Source organism: Acinonyx jubatus, chromosome B2, assembly GCF_027475565.1.
Source record: "Acinonyx jubatus isolate Ajub_Pintada_27869175 chromosome B2, VMU_Ajub_asm_v1.0, whole genome shotgun sequence".
In the NCBI taxonomy this organism is placed as follows: domain Eukaryota; kingdom Metazoa; phylum Chordata; class Mammalia; order Carnivora; family Felidae; genus Acinonyx; species Acinonyx jubatus.
Genome location: NC_069385.1, coordinates 55,273,525 through 55,291,576, shown reverse-complemented (window position 1 = coordinate 55,291,576; position 18,052 = coordinate 55,273,525). Strand labels below are relative to the sequence as shown.

At 39.6% G+C, this 18,052-nt stretch overlaps 1 protein-coding gene and 1 long non-coding RNA gene across 5 annotated transcripts in view; one reads left to right on the top strand and one right to left on the bottom strand.

The window, feature by feature from the left end:
• The window catches only part of CRYBG1 (crystallin beta-gamma domain containing 1), a 182,677-nt gene extending 165,560 nt beyond the window's left edge, over positions 1-17,117 (top strand). For 3 of the 4 annotated variants that reach the window (XM_027057168.2, XM_053222417.1, XM_027057169.2), the window contains 9 exons: positions 2,580-2,706; positions 2,912-2,944; positions 3,969-4,081; positions 5,697-5,826; positions 8,141-8,280; positions 10,533-10,656; positions 11,090-11,248; positions 12,745-12,907; positions 15,347-17,117. In XM_027057168.2, coding sequence (XP_026912969.2) covers positions 2,580-2,706; positions 2,912-2,944; positions 3,969-4,081; positions 5,697-5,826; positions 8,141-8,280; positions 10,533-10,656; positions 11,090-11,248; positions 12,745-12,907; positions 15,347-15,435 — 1,078 coding nt within the window. In that variant the 3' untranslated portion in view covers positions 15,436-17,117. Of the gene's footprint in view, positions 1-2,579; positions 2,707-2,911; positions 2,945-3,968; positions 4,082-5,696; positions 5,827-8,140; positions 8,281-10,532; positions 10,657-11,089; positions 11,249-12,744; positions 12,908-15,346 lie in introns of those variants that run through there. The other variant, XR_008298429.1, reaches the window with a different exon arrangement.
• On the bottom strand, positions 292-11,093 carry LOC128315562 (uncharacterized). Its single transcript, XR_008298430.1, has 3 exons — positions 10,098-11,093; positions 7,927-8,062; positions 292-7,880 (listed from the first exon to the last, which is right to left on the bottom strand). It is a non-coding gene; the product is annotated as an uncharacterized LOC128315562 (long non-coding RNA).
• Positions 17,118-18,052: the final 935 nt, after the last annotated feature.

Here is an 18,052-nt window from a genome sequence, read left to right as displayed (position 1 = left end):
TTTTATCGGGAAATAGAGCATTCACACTTGGTTAAAAAAAAAAAAACGTGCTGGATAAACCTACTTTCGAGGTTCACTCGGTTGTTCTTCCCCCCAATATTTGGTCTTTCCCCACTCACAGCCCTTTCCCTTCCAAACCTTGAGGTCAGTCAATCAAGCAAAAAGGCCTTTTAACCCTCTGTTCTTTAACTTGTTACAGAGCCTGCCAGAAATACTTTTTTTTTGTGATACGGCTATGACCTCTTTTTTTCTTTCTTTCTTTTTTTTTTTTTAAGTCCTGGGTTTTGTGAAATAGATTTTTCTTGCCGTGCACCTACTCCTCCCCACATAGCAGGATTCCACGTTCTTGCTTGGCTTTTGCTTCTCTTCATGAGGCAAAGGCCGTGTGAGCAGAAGCCGCACACTCAGGTTCCCAGGAGCCATAGAACCTCACATGATGTCAGCCCTGGGATCCTGGCCAAGCCCTCTACTTACAAATGAGACTATGAACTTTCACAAAGGTTAAGTGAGCCCTTCAAAGTTATCTGAAAGTTAATGTCCCGACCATAGCTGGAACTAGGTCTCCTAATTCCTGACCTCACCATGTTAAAGAACAGGTTTTAAAAATTGCTAATGAGGTTCTGAAATGGAGTAGTGTTTTCTGAAATATGACGGGACTGGCCTTCTAGCAGTTACTCTGTTCATTTGGGCAGAAGTGTGTGTAGAGACATTAGCTGTCATAAGCTACGTAACACTGGAGATTTTTAGTGTTCTTTTTTTCTCCTTGATTGCTGTTCATTTCCTAGTAACGACTGTATCTGAGTTTTTGTATAAAGTCAAGCCCTTTTGGTAGTAAAATCATAATCTGTCCTAATTATGAAGCGTGTGGACTATTTCAAGTCTGGTGTAATGGAAGAGTAAATGAAAGGAAACTTAACAGGGCCGGTGGCAGCTTGGGTCATGAAGTGAAGAGAGCGTGGGGGGAGCCCCAGGAGACTCCATCATGGACTCAGTCATCCCTGGCCACTAACTGATTGTGTCACCTTCCCGTTCAAAACAAACACCAATAAGTAATTACGTGTGATACTTTTCCTCCTCACACACCTAGCGTCATTTAGTTTCTGGCATATGATAAATGGCCAGTCGAGGTTTGTTGAAAGAATCAGGGAATTAACTTTTCTGTGTCTTTAGGTTTTCCTTTCTGTAAAATGGGAAAACCAGTCCTCCCTAGATTAAATGTGGTCATAGATGTGAAAGCATTTTGGAAAGTTGTGAGTATGTCTACAAGCACCTAGGTATTATTCCTTTCATCTGTGAGCAGATCAGTAGGGCAGTGAATTAACTCAGGAGGTGCAGAATTATCTGTTGAATATAACGAAATTGAAAAAATTCCCTTCAGAGACTATCTTTGGCTAGTAGCATCAATAAGTTGGTTTTGTTATCCTGGTTTAATTATCCTGAGTGTGGATCACTTGAAAGGTGACAAAAGAAAACCTCCCAAAAGAGATTTTAGTGTTTCTGAGCATCTGTTCAGTTTTGCTTACTACATAGTCATGTCACATTGGAAATCCTGTTCCAAATAAAATTTTACTTAGCTGTATTTTTTTAAAGCCTTTCTTCTGTTACCTTTTTCCACTATGCTTTATTGTGTGATAGAGACATAGTTTCTTGTACTCTTTCTGGAAAACTATTAATGTCAAAAATAAAAAGAACTCTTACTTGCTTTTTAAGAGAACTTTACAGATATTTCTTGGAAGTCCAAGTTGTTTCCTTAGAATAGGATTAGAGGGGCGCCAGGGTGGCTGAGTGTCAGACTTTGACACTTTGTTCGAGTGTCAGACTTTGGCTCAGGTCATGATCCCACAGTTCATGAGTTCAAGCCCTGCATCAGGCTCCACACTATCAGAGTGGAGCCTATCTGATAGTGTGGAGCCTGCTTGGGATTCCATCTCTCTTTCTCTCTGCCCCTCCCCTGCTTGCTCACTCTCTCAAAATAAATAAATAATCTTTAAAAAAATTTTTAAGAGCAGTTTAAAAGAAAAACTTTACAGATACTTCTTGGAAGTCCATGTTGTTTCCTTAGAATAGAATTAGAGGGGCACCTGGGTGGCTTAGGCCACCTGAGCCAGTGTCTGACTCTGGCTCAGGTCATGATCTTACCAGTTTGTGAGCTCGACCCCCACTCAGGGCTCTGCACTCTCTCTCCCTCTCTCTCTGTACCTCATGGGATTCTCTGTCTCTCTCTGCCCCCTTGTTCATTTGCACACTCTCTAAAAAATAAATAAGAATTCGAAAAAAATATCCCCATGGGAGCTTTCTCAGGGAATAGGATTTGACATGTGAGAACACCAAAAAGTTCATGTAAAGAGACTCTTACACCAAAAGGTTTGTGTAAAGATATTCTTTCATTTGTCACTTTGACTTGTCATACAGACAGATCTCCCAAAAGATTAATAGAGAATCAGAAAAATTATTAAGATTACTGATTATTAAAACAAATGAAAATTTCTGTATGATACATATTTACTTAAATGTGTTTGATAGTTTTATTATACATGTCAACTATCAACTATGACAAGTAGATGTTTGTGTTTCTTTAGATGGGTAGCCTATGAAAATCCTGACTTCACAGGAGAACAATATATATTGGATAAAGGTTTCTATACCAGTTTTGAGGACTGGGGAGGCAAAAATTGTAAGATCTCTTCTGTTCAACCCATATATTTGGTAAGGAATTCTACTTTTGTATGAGAATATTTAACTGAATTCTGGATTTCCTTAATGTGTACTTCGGGTTCATGTAATACTTAACAGTACAGAAACTATTCTGAGGTTATTTTTAACAGTAATTGCTAATGATCTAGAAGAAAAAAATGTTTTCAAGATGTCTGCTCTACTCATTTCCTTCTCTCTTCCCCTTAAAATTTTTTAGGATTCTTTTACTGGCCCAAGGAGACGAAATCAGGTAATTTAAAAAATAATCTATTTTTTATAATTAGGGGCCTTCCATTGAAAAGCTGACCTTATGTGTAAAATGTCAGACATTTGGGATATTTTGTTAGTTTTACTTATTTTTATACCTCAAACCATAATTGTATTTCTAAGTTAGATTTAGGTTTACTTTATAAATGCTTGAGAGCATTGACTCATATCTAGATATTTCTTATAAAATGCTCTTCTCGGGGTGCCTGGGTGGCTCAGTTGGTTAGGCTCTTGATCTCAGCTCAGGTCTTGATCTCAGGGTCATGAGTTCAAGCCCTGCATTAGGCTCCATTCTGGACATGGACATACATACATAAAATGTTCTTCTTATGTAAAGTTGAATTTAATATCATTACATAGAATCAATTTGCTTAATACGCTAAGATTAATATCTCAATACATACAGTTATTGTGGTAAACAGTAAAATGAATTTTCATATTTGCTGTGTCTACATTAGACAAACATTTTATACGGTCTCTCACTCAAGCCTTTGCATGCTGTCTGCATCAACTGAAGTGTTACATTTGTTATTTAGGCTTTTTAATGGAAGTGTTCAGAATTCAGACAGCCGTAATTACAGAGGCACAAACACCACTGTAGCCTCCTTTATTGGCATACACAAGATTCTAATAAGTCAGCAAGTATCTTCCATTGAGAGGGAGGAAAACTATATTTCTAAAATACATTTTGTTGTAAATGTTAGAACTGACGAACAATTACTTTTGGCCACAATAAAGCTTTAAAATGCCTCACAGCTTGTTGCGACAGGGTGTTCTATAGAAAGCTGCCTCAACTGTCGGATTGTCCTTTGATGTCTTTGAATCAAATAATCATGAATGGTGTGGCCAGAGTATTTCTAATTGATCATTAATGTAGAAGTGGAAAATTAAAGGATTTATAAAATTCATAGCAGTTTATTAACAGGTCATGTTTGCATCATCTCAAAGGCTGAATGAGTTAATATGTTTAGGAAAATAAGCTTACATATTTGTTTACTTTTTCAAAGATTCAGTTGTTTTCAGAACCACAGTTTCAAGGTCGCAGTCTAGGTTTCGAAGAAACAACAAGTCAAATTGATGATTCGTTTTCTACCAAGTCTTGCAGAGTTTTAGGAGGCAGGTAAGTAAAACGGTGGACTGGCAGGGCCCAATCCCCGGGAGAGTAGAATGCACGAATCAGCAAATCTTTAGGGACATCCCTAGGTGTTTGGCACTATATGAAACCACCAACGGTACAAGACCATGTTAGTACTGAGGTGCACCTTGTAGCATCTGAGCACTGGGCAGAGGACATGGGATCGCTTTGGATGGAGAAGTTGAAAATCACCATGTCACTGTGCAATGGGATTCAGACCAGGTTCTCTACTCTCTAGCCTGTCCTGTCACCATAACGGGACTCTAATAATCCCTCAGGTGCCTCCCAAGGTGGATTTTTTTTTTTTTTTTTACAGGTAGATAGGCATGCTTTAAAAAAAGGTTTTTTATGTTTATTTTTGAGACAGCACGAGCAGGGGAGGGGCAGAGAGAGAGACGGAGACAGGCTCCAGGCTCCGAGCTGTCAGCACAGAGCCCGATGTGGGCCTCAAACTCACGGACTGTGAGATCATAACCTGAGCCGAAGTTGGACACTGAACCGACTGAGCCACCCAGGCGCCCCGGTAGATAGGCATTCTGCATGACAACAGTGTAATCATAAGAAGGGAAAGAAAGGCATGAGCCCAAAGTGCCGTGCTGAAAATAGTTTCATAAAAGCTTTACAGGGAGGGGAGAGCCCAAGGTCAGGGAAAGTTGGCTAGGAAACACTTGGAGCAAACTGTGCAGAAGGTGATGAGGAATTAAGTCTAATAATAATAATAGTAATAGTGTCTTTAATCATACAGTTCTTTATGGTGTAAATAGCACCATATCGGTTAGCACTGCACAGTGGAAACAGCACTGGCTTTGCATTCAAGTGCACAGATTTACAGTAAAGATTTTGTTTATTAGCACACACCTCCGTCTCTGTCCTAGTTCCTCTTTATCCCCTGCCCTGCTTCACTTCTTACTACCAGACAGCTACTTTTGTTGTTGTGCATTTGTTGTCTGTCTCAGCTCACCAGAGTGTAGATTTTATGATAGCAGGGACTTCGTTTTGTCCTCTGTCCTATCCCCAGCAGTGGAAAAGTACCTGATCTACAATTAGTCCTCAGTAAGCTTCCTTGGATTAAAAGAACAAACAAAAAGCCCCACCTCTTCTAAGGAAGCATGGAAAATCACCATCTTACTAGTAATGCTGGGGCCCTGAGGGGCTAAATGACTTGTCTAAGTCACTATGGTAGTTTGACTCATGGCCCAGTACCGAGGCGCTGGAAATGAGGATAAAGGGAAGGCATTTGGGAAGGATGTTGGTAGACCCAAGGTGACTGATTAGCTGTGAAGGTTGAAGGATTATTCAGAGAGGACTCAAGGGCTAGAGGATGGTGGCACCCACGAGGGGAGCAAGGAGTACTGGAAGGTGCAGAGATAGAAACTGAAGATTTTGGGGAGAAAAACTTTGTTTCCCAAATGCAAAATTAACAACTGACTTATGAATATTCATTTGCAACACAATGGAAAAAAGTAAACAGGTCTAGATATTTTTGGAGACAGAACAGTTAGCCACCGGCATTGTGTTTTATATATAGCAGGCTATCTATTCTTGAATAGGAATATTCAAATTACATATTGTACACGTCTATGTTTTTTTCCTGTCATAGCTGGGTTGCATATGATGGAGAAAATTTCTCTGGTAATCAGTACGTGTTGGAAGAAGGCCACTACCCTTGTGTCTCCGCGATGGGATGCCTGCCTGAAGCAGCTTTCAAGTCTCTTCGTTTTATAGATGTTGTAAGTATAAAAATGTCAGTGTGAATATGGCGTCACAGAGATGTGTGGTTCATGCAGCTGATGGAAACCAGCAGGGAGGCTTCCTCAGGACTTAAAGTCAGAGGCACAGAAAACAGTTGCAATAGAACGTTCCAGCCTATAACTTTTTGGTCTCTTTTCAGAGCTTTAACATAGAAGTTGACTTTCTTTGCTGTTTTCTCAGACTTCAGGTCAAGGGTGTTCAGTCAGTCGTGGTATAGTCATCAGGGGTTCGTTCAAGGCCCCTCTCCTGTCTTTCTTCCATTGCATACCTGATCCCTATTTTTATTCCTCTCTCCTTTACAGGTACCCATTCTAGTGTGTTTGGGATACAGCTTAGATATTCTTATAAAATGTTTTTTATTTTACTTTATCCTCACATGCACACGTATCCCCGTTGACCTGTGTGGGAATCCCTTCGAGATATATATTTAAAAAGTAGAATTGCAGGATTCCATGTGCATGAATATTCAGCTTCTCTAAGTAATGCCAGATTCCACTACTTGGGATCTTTGCTGGCAGAGCATGTGGATTCATTTTCTCCATCATTGCCATTACTGAATATTTTCTGACTTTTGTCAATTTGAAGAAATTAGGTAGAAAGTATTTTCTCATTGTGTTATGTTTCACCAGTATCTCCTGCACTAGTCATTTGGATTTTCTATTCAGTGAATAGTCTGTTTTTATATCCTTTGCCAAACTCTTTATTAAGTTTTCTGTATCTTTTGTTGTCACTGGGTTGCAGAAATTCTTCATAGTTTTTAAATCTATCGCTTTGTTGTCTTAGAAATTTGCAATCACGTCTTCTCCCAGTTTATCACACATGTGCTCCTTTAGATTATGGTGCCCCTTTTTGCATAGAAACCTTTAATTTTTGATGTAGCTAAAGCAATATTCAGTACAATAAAACAGCAAGATAATGTTCTGATTGTTCAACTCTGGGTGTGTCTGTAGTTTTGGAAATATTTGTTAGTTTTTTTTGTAGCTGATCTCTTATAAAAAGCTTAAAACATATGTCATCGGTGACTTCAGTTTTACAGGTAGAAAGAACATACATGAGATGGCTTTATCTCCTCCCTGCCTGTTCAAATAACTAAAATGTTGACCGTTTCTTTAGATGTGAAAATAGTATCAGTGAAACATCATATGGTGTTTAAGATTCACTAACTTACAGTGAAATATCTAAAACTTTGGTATTTAACCACCCTAGAATTCTAACAGCTATCTCCAAATATATTTTCAAAAAACAAAAAAACCAAACCCACTGCCGTTGCAGTTTCCAAATGCCTTCCTTCACCTAGTACTTGGTGGATATGCTCAGCCACTTGTGATATTTACGTCATTTCCTTCTAGTATATTTTATATAACCTAATTCCTACACTATACAAACCACCTCTACACACTAATCTGCTCTGTTTACTGGTCGGCAGAAATCTTTGTACATGTCAGGGCACATCCACATCAATGAAGCAGTAAGTTACCACACCCTAATCACAAAACTTTAAGCAGGTAGGTAATTTTTGATGTATTATTTATGATCTTAGGATTATTATCATTAGAGCTTAGACTAGGGTCAGTTTCAAACTGTGATTTGAAAAAGAAGTATAATCTGCTTTTTATTTTCTGAAAATGAATGGACTTCTGTGCCCTTGTCCTCTTTAAAATGACTGATGGCTTGAACATGCAGCTTCCACACTGGATTTTTTCTCTCCTTTTAACAATTATTCCTATAGGAAAGTTTGGGAGCATGAGTATAAAGAATCGTTGTCTTAGTGACAAAACAACAACAACAACAAAAAAGACATTTGAAAATGCATACAAGGGGAAGTTTCTTTGATTAGGTAATTACCACTGTTACCACTAGACCCCAAAGACAGCCATAGTCCTCTGACCCTCACCATTTATGTCCATGGCTTTCCAGCCCCTCCTTTTCCCTAATAAACAATGGCAAAATTGAAAATAAATTTCATTACAAGTGTTGATTCAATACATATACCCATTCCTTTGTGCCTAGGATATGGCCCCCTCCATATCAGCTTTAAAACACTGTTATCCATAACAGCTAAAACACATATCCATAACAGCTTTAAAACAGTTATATTTACCCACCTTTCCATGTAGTAGAAAATTTCCTGCCTGTCCTCTCCTTAGCTTCGGAGTGCATGAACACCCAGACCTCCAGAGAAAGGCCAAGCCTGGCCAGAGCTTGTGATTTGTCCTTTAACAAGATATTTCCATGTAAGCTTGAATTATTATCAAAGATGAGTAACGGAACACTGTTTTTGTTCCTATACAGGAATTTTCTGAACCAACAATTATTCTTTTTGAAAGAGAAGGCTTCAAAGGAAAAAAGATCGAACTTAATTCAGAAATAGTTAATCTCCGATCCCTAGGATTCAACACACAGATTCGCTCTGTTCAGGTGATTGGTGGCATGTAAGTGAGTTACCTACTTGTTTATTCAATAAGATATTTGATTTTTAAAATTAGGTATGATCAGAGTCACCTGGGTAGCTCAGTCGGTTAAGCGTCCGACTTCAGCTCAGGTCACGATCTCGTGGTTCACGGGGTTCGAGCCGCATGTCAGGCTCTGTGCTGACAGCTCTGAGCCTGGAGTCTGCTTCGTGGATTCTGTCTCCCTCTCTCCCCATCCCTCCCCTGCTTGTACTTTGTCTCTCTCTCTCTCAAAAATAAGTAAAGCATTAAAAAAAAATTTTTTTTAAGGGGTGCCTGGGTGGCTCGGTCAGTTAAGTGTCCAACTTCAGCTCAGGTTCATGGGTTCGAGCCCCATGTCAGGCTCTATACTGCAGCTCAGAGCCTGGAGCCTGCTTTGGATTGTGTCTCTCTCTGCCCCTCCCCCAGTCATGCTCTGTCTCCAAAATAAACATTAAAAAAAATTGTTCAAAAAAAATTGTTTTTAAGTAGGTTTGATCACATTTCTTTCTATCCTGTGCTACCTTAAACAAATTGAAATATAACCTCTTCTCCTCCTATTTTCTGTAAGGGTTAATAATTATGTACCTTCATAATATATTTTTCCTATTGAGAAAAGCCATGTGTCAGGTAGATTTCATCTTTTCATCCACATTTGTAATTTACTTAAGGTAAGGACTTTGTCTTTGGGTACTCTCAAATTCCTAGGGGAATGCTTTGCAAACCAGTGCTCAGTAAACACATTAAGCACTTTTTTTTTTTAGCAAGTAAGAAAGGAAGCTGATTTTTCTTCTCCCTTTGAAAGACCAAGTCCTTTGGTTTTAGAGTAAGGGTTTGGATTTTCTTTACCCAGAAATTGATAGCAGATGCTGTGTACAATGATTAAAGGCCAACATGGGAAGATTTTTCTCACGTTACGACAATTTTGAAAGTAAGATATAAAAGTGAGCAAGGACTACCAACATAATGTTTATAAGAAAGTAAATTTCTTTCCCTCATAAAAACAATAGGTATGGCCTCCCTGTATGCATCAGTGTTGGAAGGGCCAACAGTTATTTACAAAACAGTTGTAGATTACTGTGGTAGAATTATGGGTGATTTTTTTTTCCCCAAATGGTTTTAATTTTTTGTTTTTATGATAAAATGACTAAGACGATGACATTTTAAAGTTCCAGGACTAAAAGTAGAGAACACTCTTCCTTGATGTAATAGATCAGCCAGAGAAGAGGGTTGCTGGGTTGCTTGCATGCCGTGTGCCATGACCTTAACTTCTTCGGGGGTGGGCACTAGCATCTTCAGGTGGAAGAGACCAGAGAATCTTCAGTTTTCTGGATTGAGGAAGATTACACCCATTTTATTTTTATTTTATTTTACATATATATATATATATATATATATATATATATATTTTTTTTTTTTTTTTTTTTTTTTTTTTTAGAGAAAGCAAGAGCATGACTGGGGGCGGGCAAAAAGAGAGAGAGAGAGAGAGAGAGAGAGAGAAGAGAGAGTCTCAAACAGGCCCCATGCGGGACTTGATCCAACAACCTTGGGATCATGACACAAGCCAAAATCAAAAGTTAGATGCTCCACCGACCAAGCTCCCAGCACCCCATACCCATTTTAAACAAAGCTTTATTATTTTTACTTAACCCTATGTAATACTTATCATGTGCCACACACTAATAAGAACTTTACAAATAGTAACTATTTAAATGTAAGATTATTACAACTGAAAAGGTTTTACAAAAACCTCATAGGAGGTACAGGGCAATCTTGCAAAAAGGACTGAATTTCATTGCCCTATTAGAGGAAAAACTTACCTATTTCTCTTCAAGATAGGATCCTGGATGGCTCAGTAGGTCAAGCATCTGACTTGGGCTCAGGTCATGATATCACAGTTCGTGAGTTCCAGCCCCGTGTCGGGCTCTGTGCTGACAGCTCAGAGCCTGGAGCCTGCTTTCGCTTCTGTGTCTCTCTCTCTCTGCCCTTCCCCACTCATGGTGTCTCTCTCTCTCAAAAATAAATAAACATGAAAAAAAAATGGATCTTTGTGGCATACTCATGTACCAAGAATTTGCTATTTGTCAATAAATGGGTGCTTTAAGTGTTTTAGAAAATAGTTTCTTTTTCTCTCCCAATGTATATTTAAAGTATAAAGCTCCGTGTAAAACTTGGAAGCACTATAAAAATATAATCAGGGGCAACTGTTAAAGGGATACTGCCGCTTACTGTGGTTTTCCACTTCTTTTTCCCAGATGGGTTACTTATGAATATGGCAATTACAGGGGTCGGCAGTTCCTACTGTCACCAGCAGAAGTCCCAAATTGGTATGAATTCAGTGGCTGCCACCAAATAGGTTCTCTACGACCTTTTGCTCAGGTACTTTATTCCTTTTCTAGACTTTAAGTACTCTTCTCTGCAATCTTTACCTTTTATCGTAAACATAATTCAACCTTTTAGTTTCGGTATAAAACTGAAGTATAACCTTGGTCTCTGCGCCCCCACTCCTTTAAATTTGGGCTCTGTTTCTGGTGCTGAAAGGTTGTGACGGCTTTCAGAAATGCTACCACACCCAACATCAAAACATGGCGGGTCCCATGCCCTGGGCTGTCCACAGGCAGGCTCCCTGCCCCCGGCATTTTGAAATTCTGACAGACTCTGCATTGAGAAGATCCTAAACCCTCTGAGACTCTTGTGGAGAGCAGTTATCTCTAATCCAACCTCACTTTGGTTTCTGCCTCTATTAATGCTTATTCTGTGCTTTTAACAGTACAACTTATAGATGACTATCGCTGGGGTCTCTGTCTTCCAGAAACGAATTTATTTCAGACTTCGAAACAAAGCAACAGGGTTATTCATGTCCACCAATGGAAACTTAGAGGATCTGAAGCTTCTCAGAATACAGGTCATGGAAGATGTTGGTGCTGATGATCAGATTTGGATTTACCAAGAAGGATGCATCAAATGCAGGGTGAGCTTAGACAAGTGTTTGTAAATAGCATCTTTCTTCAAGTAGATGCTTCCTGAGCACTTTCGTAAATAAATTAGAAGGGTTTTCATGAAAGTATTTTTTAGCTGATAGAACCAATCAAGGAACTTAAAATGCGAGGTAAATCTGGCACTTATCCTAGATGGAGTATTTGTATTTATACTTGATTTTTATATAGTAATAAAAGGAAGTGTCTGGGTTATTCTCCCCTATTTCCTTGATCTTTTATAGTTTTTTTCAATAAGCCCCAGCACTATGGCAAATCATTCTTGATTGGTTGATTTTGGAGGACCCCGCAGACTAGGGTGAAGAGATAATGCGCTGTGTACAAGACAGTCCATTTCCTAATTATCACACCTTGTAAAGTAGATAATGGCCCATCTCCCTCTTGCATCACTCCTGCCATACTAGATGTTAAAAAGTTGAATGTAGTAAGACTTTATTAGAGAAGCTTATGCTTCTGTTGTAGATACTCTTTAACTCCTTGATTTTATGGGCTTGACTGTTTGCTCCCAATTTTTTTTTTAACTCGGTGCCCCATGAGTCAGCAGAAGGACCACTTGTTAATTGAGTCTGTTGTGCTTGAGGGAGAATCATCCTTTCAGCAAGCGGAAGTCATATTTAGACAGGCACAGAAGAAATAGCCTGAGAAACAGAAGTAGCTGGAATTTAGAAGGCATTTTTAAAAAGCCAACTTCTGCTTTGATTATCTTAAACAATTCAAGAAAACTGCCTTTCAGCAGTTATTTCTAATAAACATTTTAGTGATGTTATTTAACTGTGAGATAAAGTATCCTAGATTACCACACTTTTAATCTCAATATATAGTTTTCATAAGCATTTTCTGTAGCAGTATGTGTTCATGTCAGATGAACATGATTGCCACACACTGTTTATATATAAAGGATAGATTTGTTTTTGAAAAGGACCCTTAAAATATTTGCGTGAAAACCTACTTCACTGTATTTGTATTTTATTCTTTCTCTCTTTTTATAGTTGGATAACATGCCTTCTTAGAAATGTTTATTGGACATTTCTCATGAAGGAAAGATAAGAGAATAACTGGAATTTCATGTTTTAAAATGATAAAATGCCCTTTTTAGCCACTTCAGTGTTATAGCAGCCTTTCAAATTAGAAATGCAGTCACATTCCAGAAGGGTCAGGCTAAGCAGAGATGGTTAGGCCAGGGGAGATAGAGCCACAGACCCAGCCTCACATCATTGTCATTTCTGAATGGGAAAAATGTTCTAAGGTTTCCCTTACAAAGGGCAGAAATCTTGAACTTTCTGGCACTCGTGTCATCTGAAGTGAGGGCATAAGTATTTGTTGTTTGATCCCAGTTCCTCTGGCGAAAGTGTCTCATGTGGGGTAAATGAAACTACAACTAAGACAACTTTAAAAATCACTTTGAGCCAAGAACTGATCACGATCCTTGAATGTGTCTCACCTCTAAGCAGTCTTATCTGTCTGTAAGCAGATAGCAGAAGACTGCTGCCTGACAATCGTGGGGAGCCTCGTGACCTCAGGCTCCAAACTGGGCCTGGCCCTTGACCAGAATGTCGACAGTCAGTTCTGGAGCATGAAGTCGGATGGCAGAATCTACAGCAAGTTGAAACCAAATTTAGTTTTAGATGTCAAAGGTAAGAATCATTTATTTTCTCTGTTGTGTCTGTCTGTACTCAACTAAAGATCTAGTTTTTACTTTTGAAAATGAGCATAGTGAGAGATCCCATACTGTGCACCAGCCACTGTGCTGAATGCTGAACACTTTACTTACCTGAGCTCAGGGCATCTCTAGAGCAACCCTGCGAGCCCCGTGGTATGCCCTCCTGTCCCATTTTACAGTCCAAAAAGTGAGGGTCAGAGAGGTTAATCATCTCATACCCAGAAGTGCCTTGGTGGAATGCAGACCTAGGCTGACTTCAAACTATTTGTCTTTTTTTGTTTGTTTTGTTTTCTTGTAACAGTGTTAGATTAAAAATCACAAAAAGCCCTGATTCCGCAAGTAGAGTGGAGGATTCTCATGCACATGCATGTATCAACTTTACAAGATAGTTTCAAAATCAAAGAACTGTGACTAAATTGGAAACATTTTTTTGAAAAATATAGAATCATGTTTGTTATGTGATCAGTTTTGTAATCTTTATGAGCTAGTCTCATCGAGCGTTTTTTATTCTCTTAATGTGTATTTTTATTGGGTACCCAGTATGTGGCAGACTCTTTGCTAGATATGGGTACCAAAGTAGGGGAGAAAAATGCTTGGCTTCAGAGAGCGTACATTCTAGAAGCTCCATAGGATTTGTTTTCCCACTTGCTACAGTGGCAGTCAACAAGGAATAAGGATGCCTGGCTTCTAGTCTTGACAAGAAATGTGGGACTCTAGGAGCTTCCTCCGTAGGTCTTTGCTTTAAAGCTCCAAGGTCCCTTCCTAAAATTCATTATAAATTAGTCCAGTGTCTCTTGAGTATGTTTGTGAACTCTCAGTATATCTACTTAAGGTAGCCAGATGCAGTAGTCACTTGCCTCGTTAAACTAAATTTAAATCTCTCAGAATATGGGAGAGTGGTGCCATCTTGTGGACATGAAGGAGTAGAACCGCACGGCCCACGTCCTGTGCAAGGGAGATACAAATACCTCTCTGGTACAGGAGTAGACTAGGATTTTCATTAGCTACAGCTGTGGAGCCATTTGTTACCTGCTAACATTGCCCTAAGACTTATAGGTTACAAGAAAGATGCTTGGTCTGATATCTCCTGATATCTGGGGAGGGAGTCGTTTGGTAGACAGCAAGTATTATTATTGGAAGAGGATTCCTCCTTGCTTTAAAAATATCGAAAGTCTGGTATGATCTCAATTCTTCCTATGTCCTTTCTCAAGGACTTTCTAGTCTTCATGATTCTAATTAGGTAATGTACACAAAAAGAATGTTAATATACCATAATCTTAATGAAACAAGACGACACTGTGATCTTCATACACCCCCAAATCTCAAAGGAATATATAGTATGTGTGTCTTAATGGAGACAGTGGGATTTGGTGGTGGTGGTAACTTCTTTTTCCCCCACTACAAACTTACACATAAAGGCCCCACGCACCTTGTTCTTATATTCTGTGCAACACCTAGATGTGCAGAGGCTCTGGATTATCAATGATGATATTATACTCCTCTTACAAGAGATCCAGAAGGTCTGAAAATTTAGACTGATATTTTGTAAATGCTTAAAAGAGAGTAAGAACATTTAATTCCTCTTGGCCTGAGGATGCAATAGATTTCAATACCAGTCATACTACCTCACATCTACACGAACAGATTTCTATTTCGATGGAGTCCATGGTGATAGGACCTTGCTGCAGAGACTTACGCTAAAAAGGGATAAGGTATTTGAAGGTATTTATTCCACACTGGGGAAAAAAAAGAAATCAGACAACACTTTCATGTTAAAAAATGGCCTCATGGCCTCTTCTTTCAATGGGGAAGTATCTAAATATCTAGTAGGCACCCTTGGAAAATATTCTTACATTCCGGTGAAAGGGAGTTTAAGTTTACGGAGACCATGCTAATTTTACAGTACTGAACACAGCATCTCAAGTGCTATGAATCTTCATACACCAAGTGAGTTCCCAGTGGTAGGAGTGTTGCCCTGTCCCTGTATCTGGCTGTCGGTCCCACTTCCCCTGTGCCCTCATGAAGCCATTTTTCATTGTTCATGTAAAACCTGTTCCATCTGACAATTCCACTAGTTTCCAGCCTGCCTTTTTTCCTCGCTGGTATCTCAAACCCATGATCCCACCATTGAATATATTTCACAATCTCCTTCTTCCTTTTCCCTTCTCTAGAATCTTCCATTCCACACATGCCCACACATACACCCCCGTTTCAGACATCTAAAGAGTAACTGTGGACTAGCTTTTAAGACTCAAGTAGGAGAAGGAGCTGTTGGTGCTCCTATGGTGGGATTTTAACACACCCAACAGTAGATTCACCCTCTTTGCCCAGGGATGTGTTCCAGGGCTTTCCTCCCTGCTTTTTTTCCCAGAGACACCATTTCGTTTTATTATGTGCCTTTTCTTTCTTTCAGGGGGTACACAGTATGACCAAAATCACATCATCCTCAACTCTGTCAGCAAAGAGAAGTTAACACAAGTCTGGGAAGCCATGGTCCTATAAACCTGAATAAAGAATGCAGGAGGAATATTTCTGGAGGTCTTCCAGCTACGTGTAAAAAAAAAACAAAAACAAAAAAAGTGACTGGTAACAGACAAGCCAAGAGGAAAGTGGACTTGCTCCTTCTTCAGTAACTCTAAATCCACGCTTGAATGACACTGCCATGACCTGGACTATGTCTCATCTTTTCAAAAGACTATGAGTTTTAAACCAATAATTTGTCCTTCTTTCATTTCCTTTCTGCAGCTGCTTAAAAAAGGTTGCCTCAATAGCAGCTTTTGGGTGTTTTTAGAAAATGTTATATCAAGACTCTGTACATTTTAAATTATTTCCAAAGATAGTGACAGGAGAGAACAGAAACAGACTTGAATATACTTTGTGGGCCTACAAATCTCTTACACTTCAAAGGGAAGGATAAGGGGCACCTGGATGGTTCTGTCGGTTGAGCATCCAACTTCAGCTCAGGACATGATCTCATGGTTCATGAGCTGGAACCCCGCATCGGGCTTGCTGCTGTCAGGACAGAGCCCACTTTGATACTTTTTCTCCCAGACTCCACTGCTCACATGCTCTCAAAAAAAACAAACAAAAAAACAAAACAAAAAAAAAACATTAAAAAAATTTTTTTAAAAAGTAAAGGGAATGAGAGAAGCTCAAGTTTGTAAGGCAGAAGATTGTTTAGCATCGGAGAAGAAATATCAGGCCAATAATTTTGGCCCTACTGTTTTCTGTAATCAATTATGCTCTATAGCAAAGTGGGGAAAGGCTTATATGACACTCTAAGGAACTAAGTAAACAAAATACTATTTTCTTAGTACTAAAAGTTAATAAATTTATAAGATTTCTTGTCAGGTCTGCTAACATTAGCAGGATTTGGATTATTTTAACCCACTTGTGGGCTGGCCTAGAATGTCACAAATAAGTGGTGTTTAATGCTTTTCTTACAGATGCTACGGAACAGTGTTACCGTGACCTAATTTACTAGCCTATCCTCTCATCTACGATTAGTTCTGAAGTAAATGTTATATAATCCTTCGCTAAACTCAAGTCTTTAGCCTAATTTCCTGCCTTCCTATCCCGCTGCATTGGCACAAGGCCTGCATGGAGTGCGGCCACTGCCTTCTGGTAGCGGTAAAAAGAGGTGGAAGGTTCAAGATGACGACCAGCAATTCTCTCCAGAACGCGAACAAAAGGAGGCCTTAAGCAAGGCTGGTCAAATTTTAGAACTCTGAAAACCCTAAAATGCAGCATCTCAATGAAAAATGAAATAGTTTAACTGCTGACAATACACGGACCCATAGGTTCAAACAGTGTATTCTCGTTTGAACAAAACTGCTAAACATTCTTTGGATAGACTCTTCCCCCTTTTGTCCATATTTCATTATCCTTGTTAATAATACTGGTGCTCTGGTCACAGGAAGAACAAATCTCATTTCCTTTTTATCTGTTCCTGTGTTTCCACTTCCTAACCATTGCTCCTGCCTGGAGGCAGTTGTGGTCAGTAGCTTATCTTGGGTTTTAAAGGAACACCTGCACGTGTCCAACGGCTGCCAACAGGTCTTGTTCTTAGATGATGTGGAGCTCCGATTTTAGGCCTCTGTGCGGATCACTACAGTGTGCTGGGGTCATGTTGCAGTAGCCTGTTTTGAATTTATCTCGAATAAACTGGTTTCTGGTTAACTGTATTGAGGAGATGTGCGAGCGTCCTTGCAGTAGCCCTTTCAACGCTTCACCGGGGCAGATTAGACACAGATGACTGCGGGGGAGGAGGCAGTGCTGGATAACGGCGGGGAAAAGTTTCTTTCCAGACTCCTTGGTGAAGAGGGAGGACATGAGGGTAAGTGAGGCCTTCCCTCCCCTCACTATACCACCCGGCGCCCTCAAGAAGAGTGCTGGGACTGTTCACACGGAAGTCAGAAATGGCCAGTACTGACGAGAACACCACTTTCTTTCTCTTAAAATGTATTTGGGCCGGTGAGACCAGCAATTGCAGAGAAAAGCCCTCATCCAGTGTTACCAAATGAGTGTGTAATAGGCACAGACTGAGTATCAGGTTACTCAAGTCCATGTCCAAAGCTAAAAGCTTAGTATCTAAGGTGCGGGAGCAAGGAAGAATGCCACAGGAAATAAACACTTACCTTGAATGAAGGTCACAGACTAGAGATTCAAAAGCTGCAATGGGCTTATTGGCGAGATAACTAAGTACAGGCATTTAAGGTGAGAAACTGGAGAAGGGTTGCAATTTCCACGGACAAGTCCTCAGAGGAGCATGTTTTAGTTGGTGAAAGAGGCCTAGCCCTCATGCTAAATGTAAGGGTTTTAAAAAGTTAGAAACTTTACCATCACCTTCCATTTTCTTGAGACTAAACAACCAAATCAGCTAGATTTTTATATGTGACCCTAAGAGATTGACAACTTTGAGGGTGGTTACGACCACAGTAAAGCAAAAGAAGCCTTGTCCAGTTGGATTCATCAGTGAGCACTTTTTTAAGAAGTAGCTTTACGCTCTTCATGCCGCCCTCCACCCATATGCCAAAAGTTTTAGTATCTCACAAACATTAATAAAAGACTTTGAGCTACTAGAACAGAAGATGCCACAACAATGTGCAAATCTGGTGTG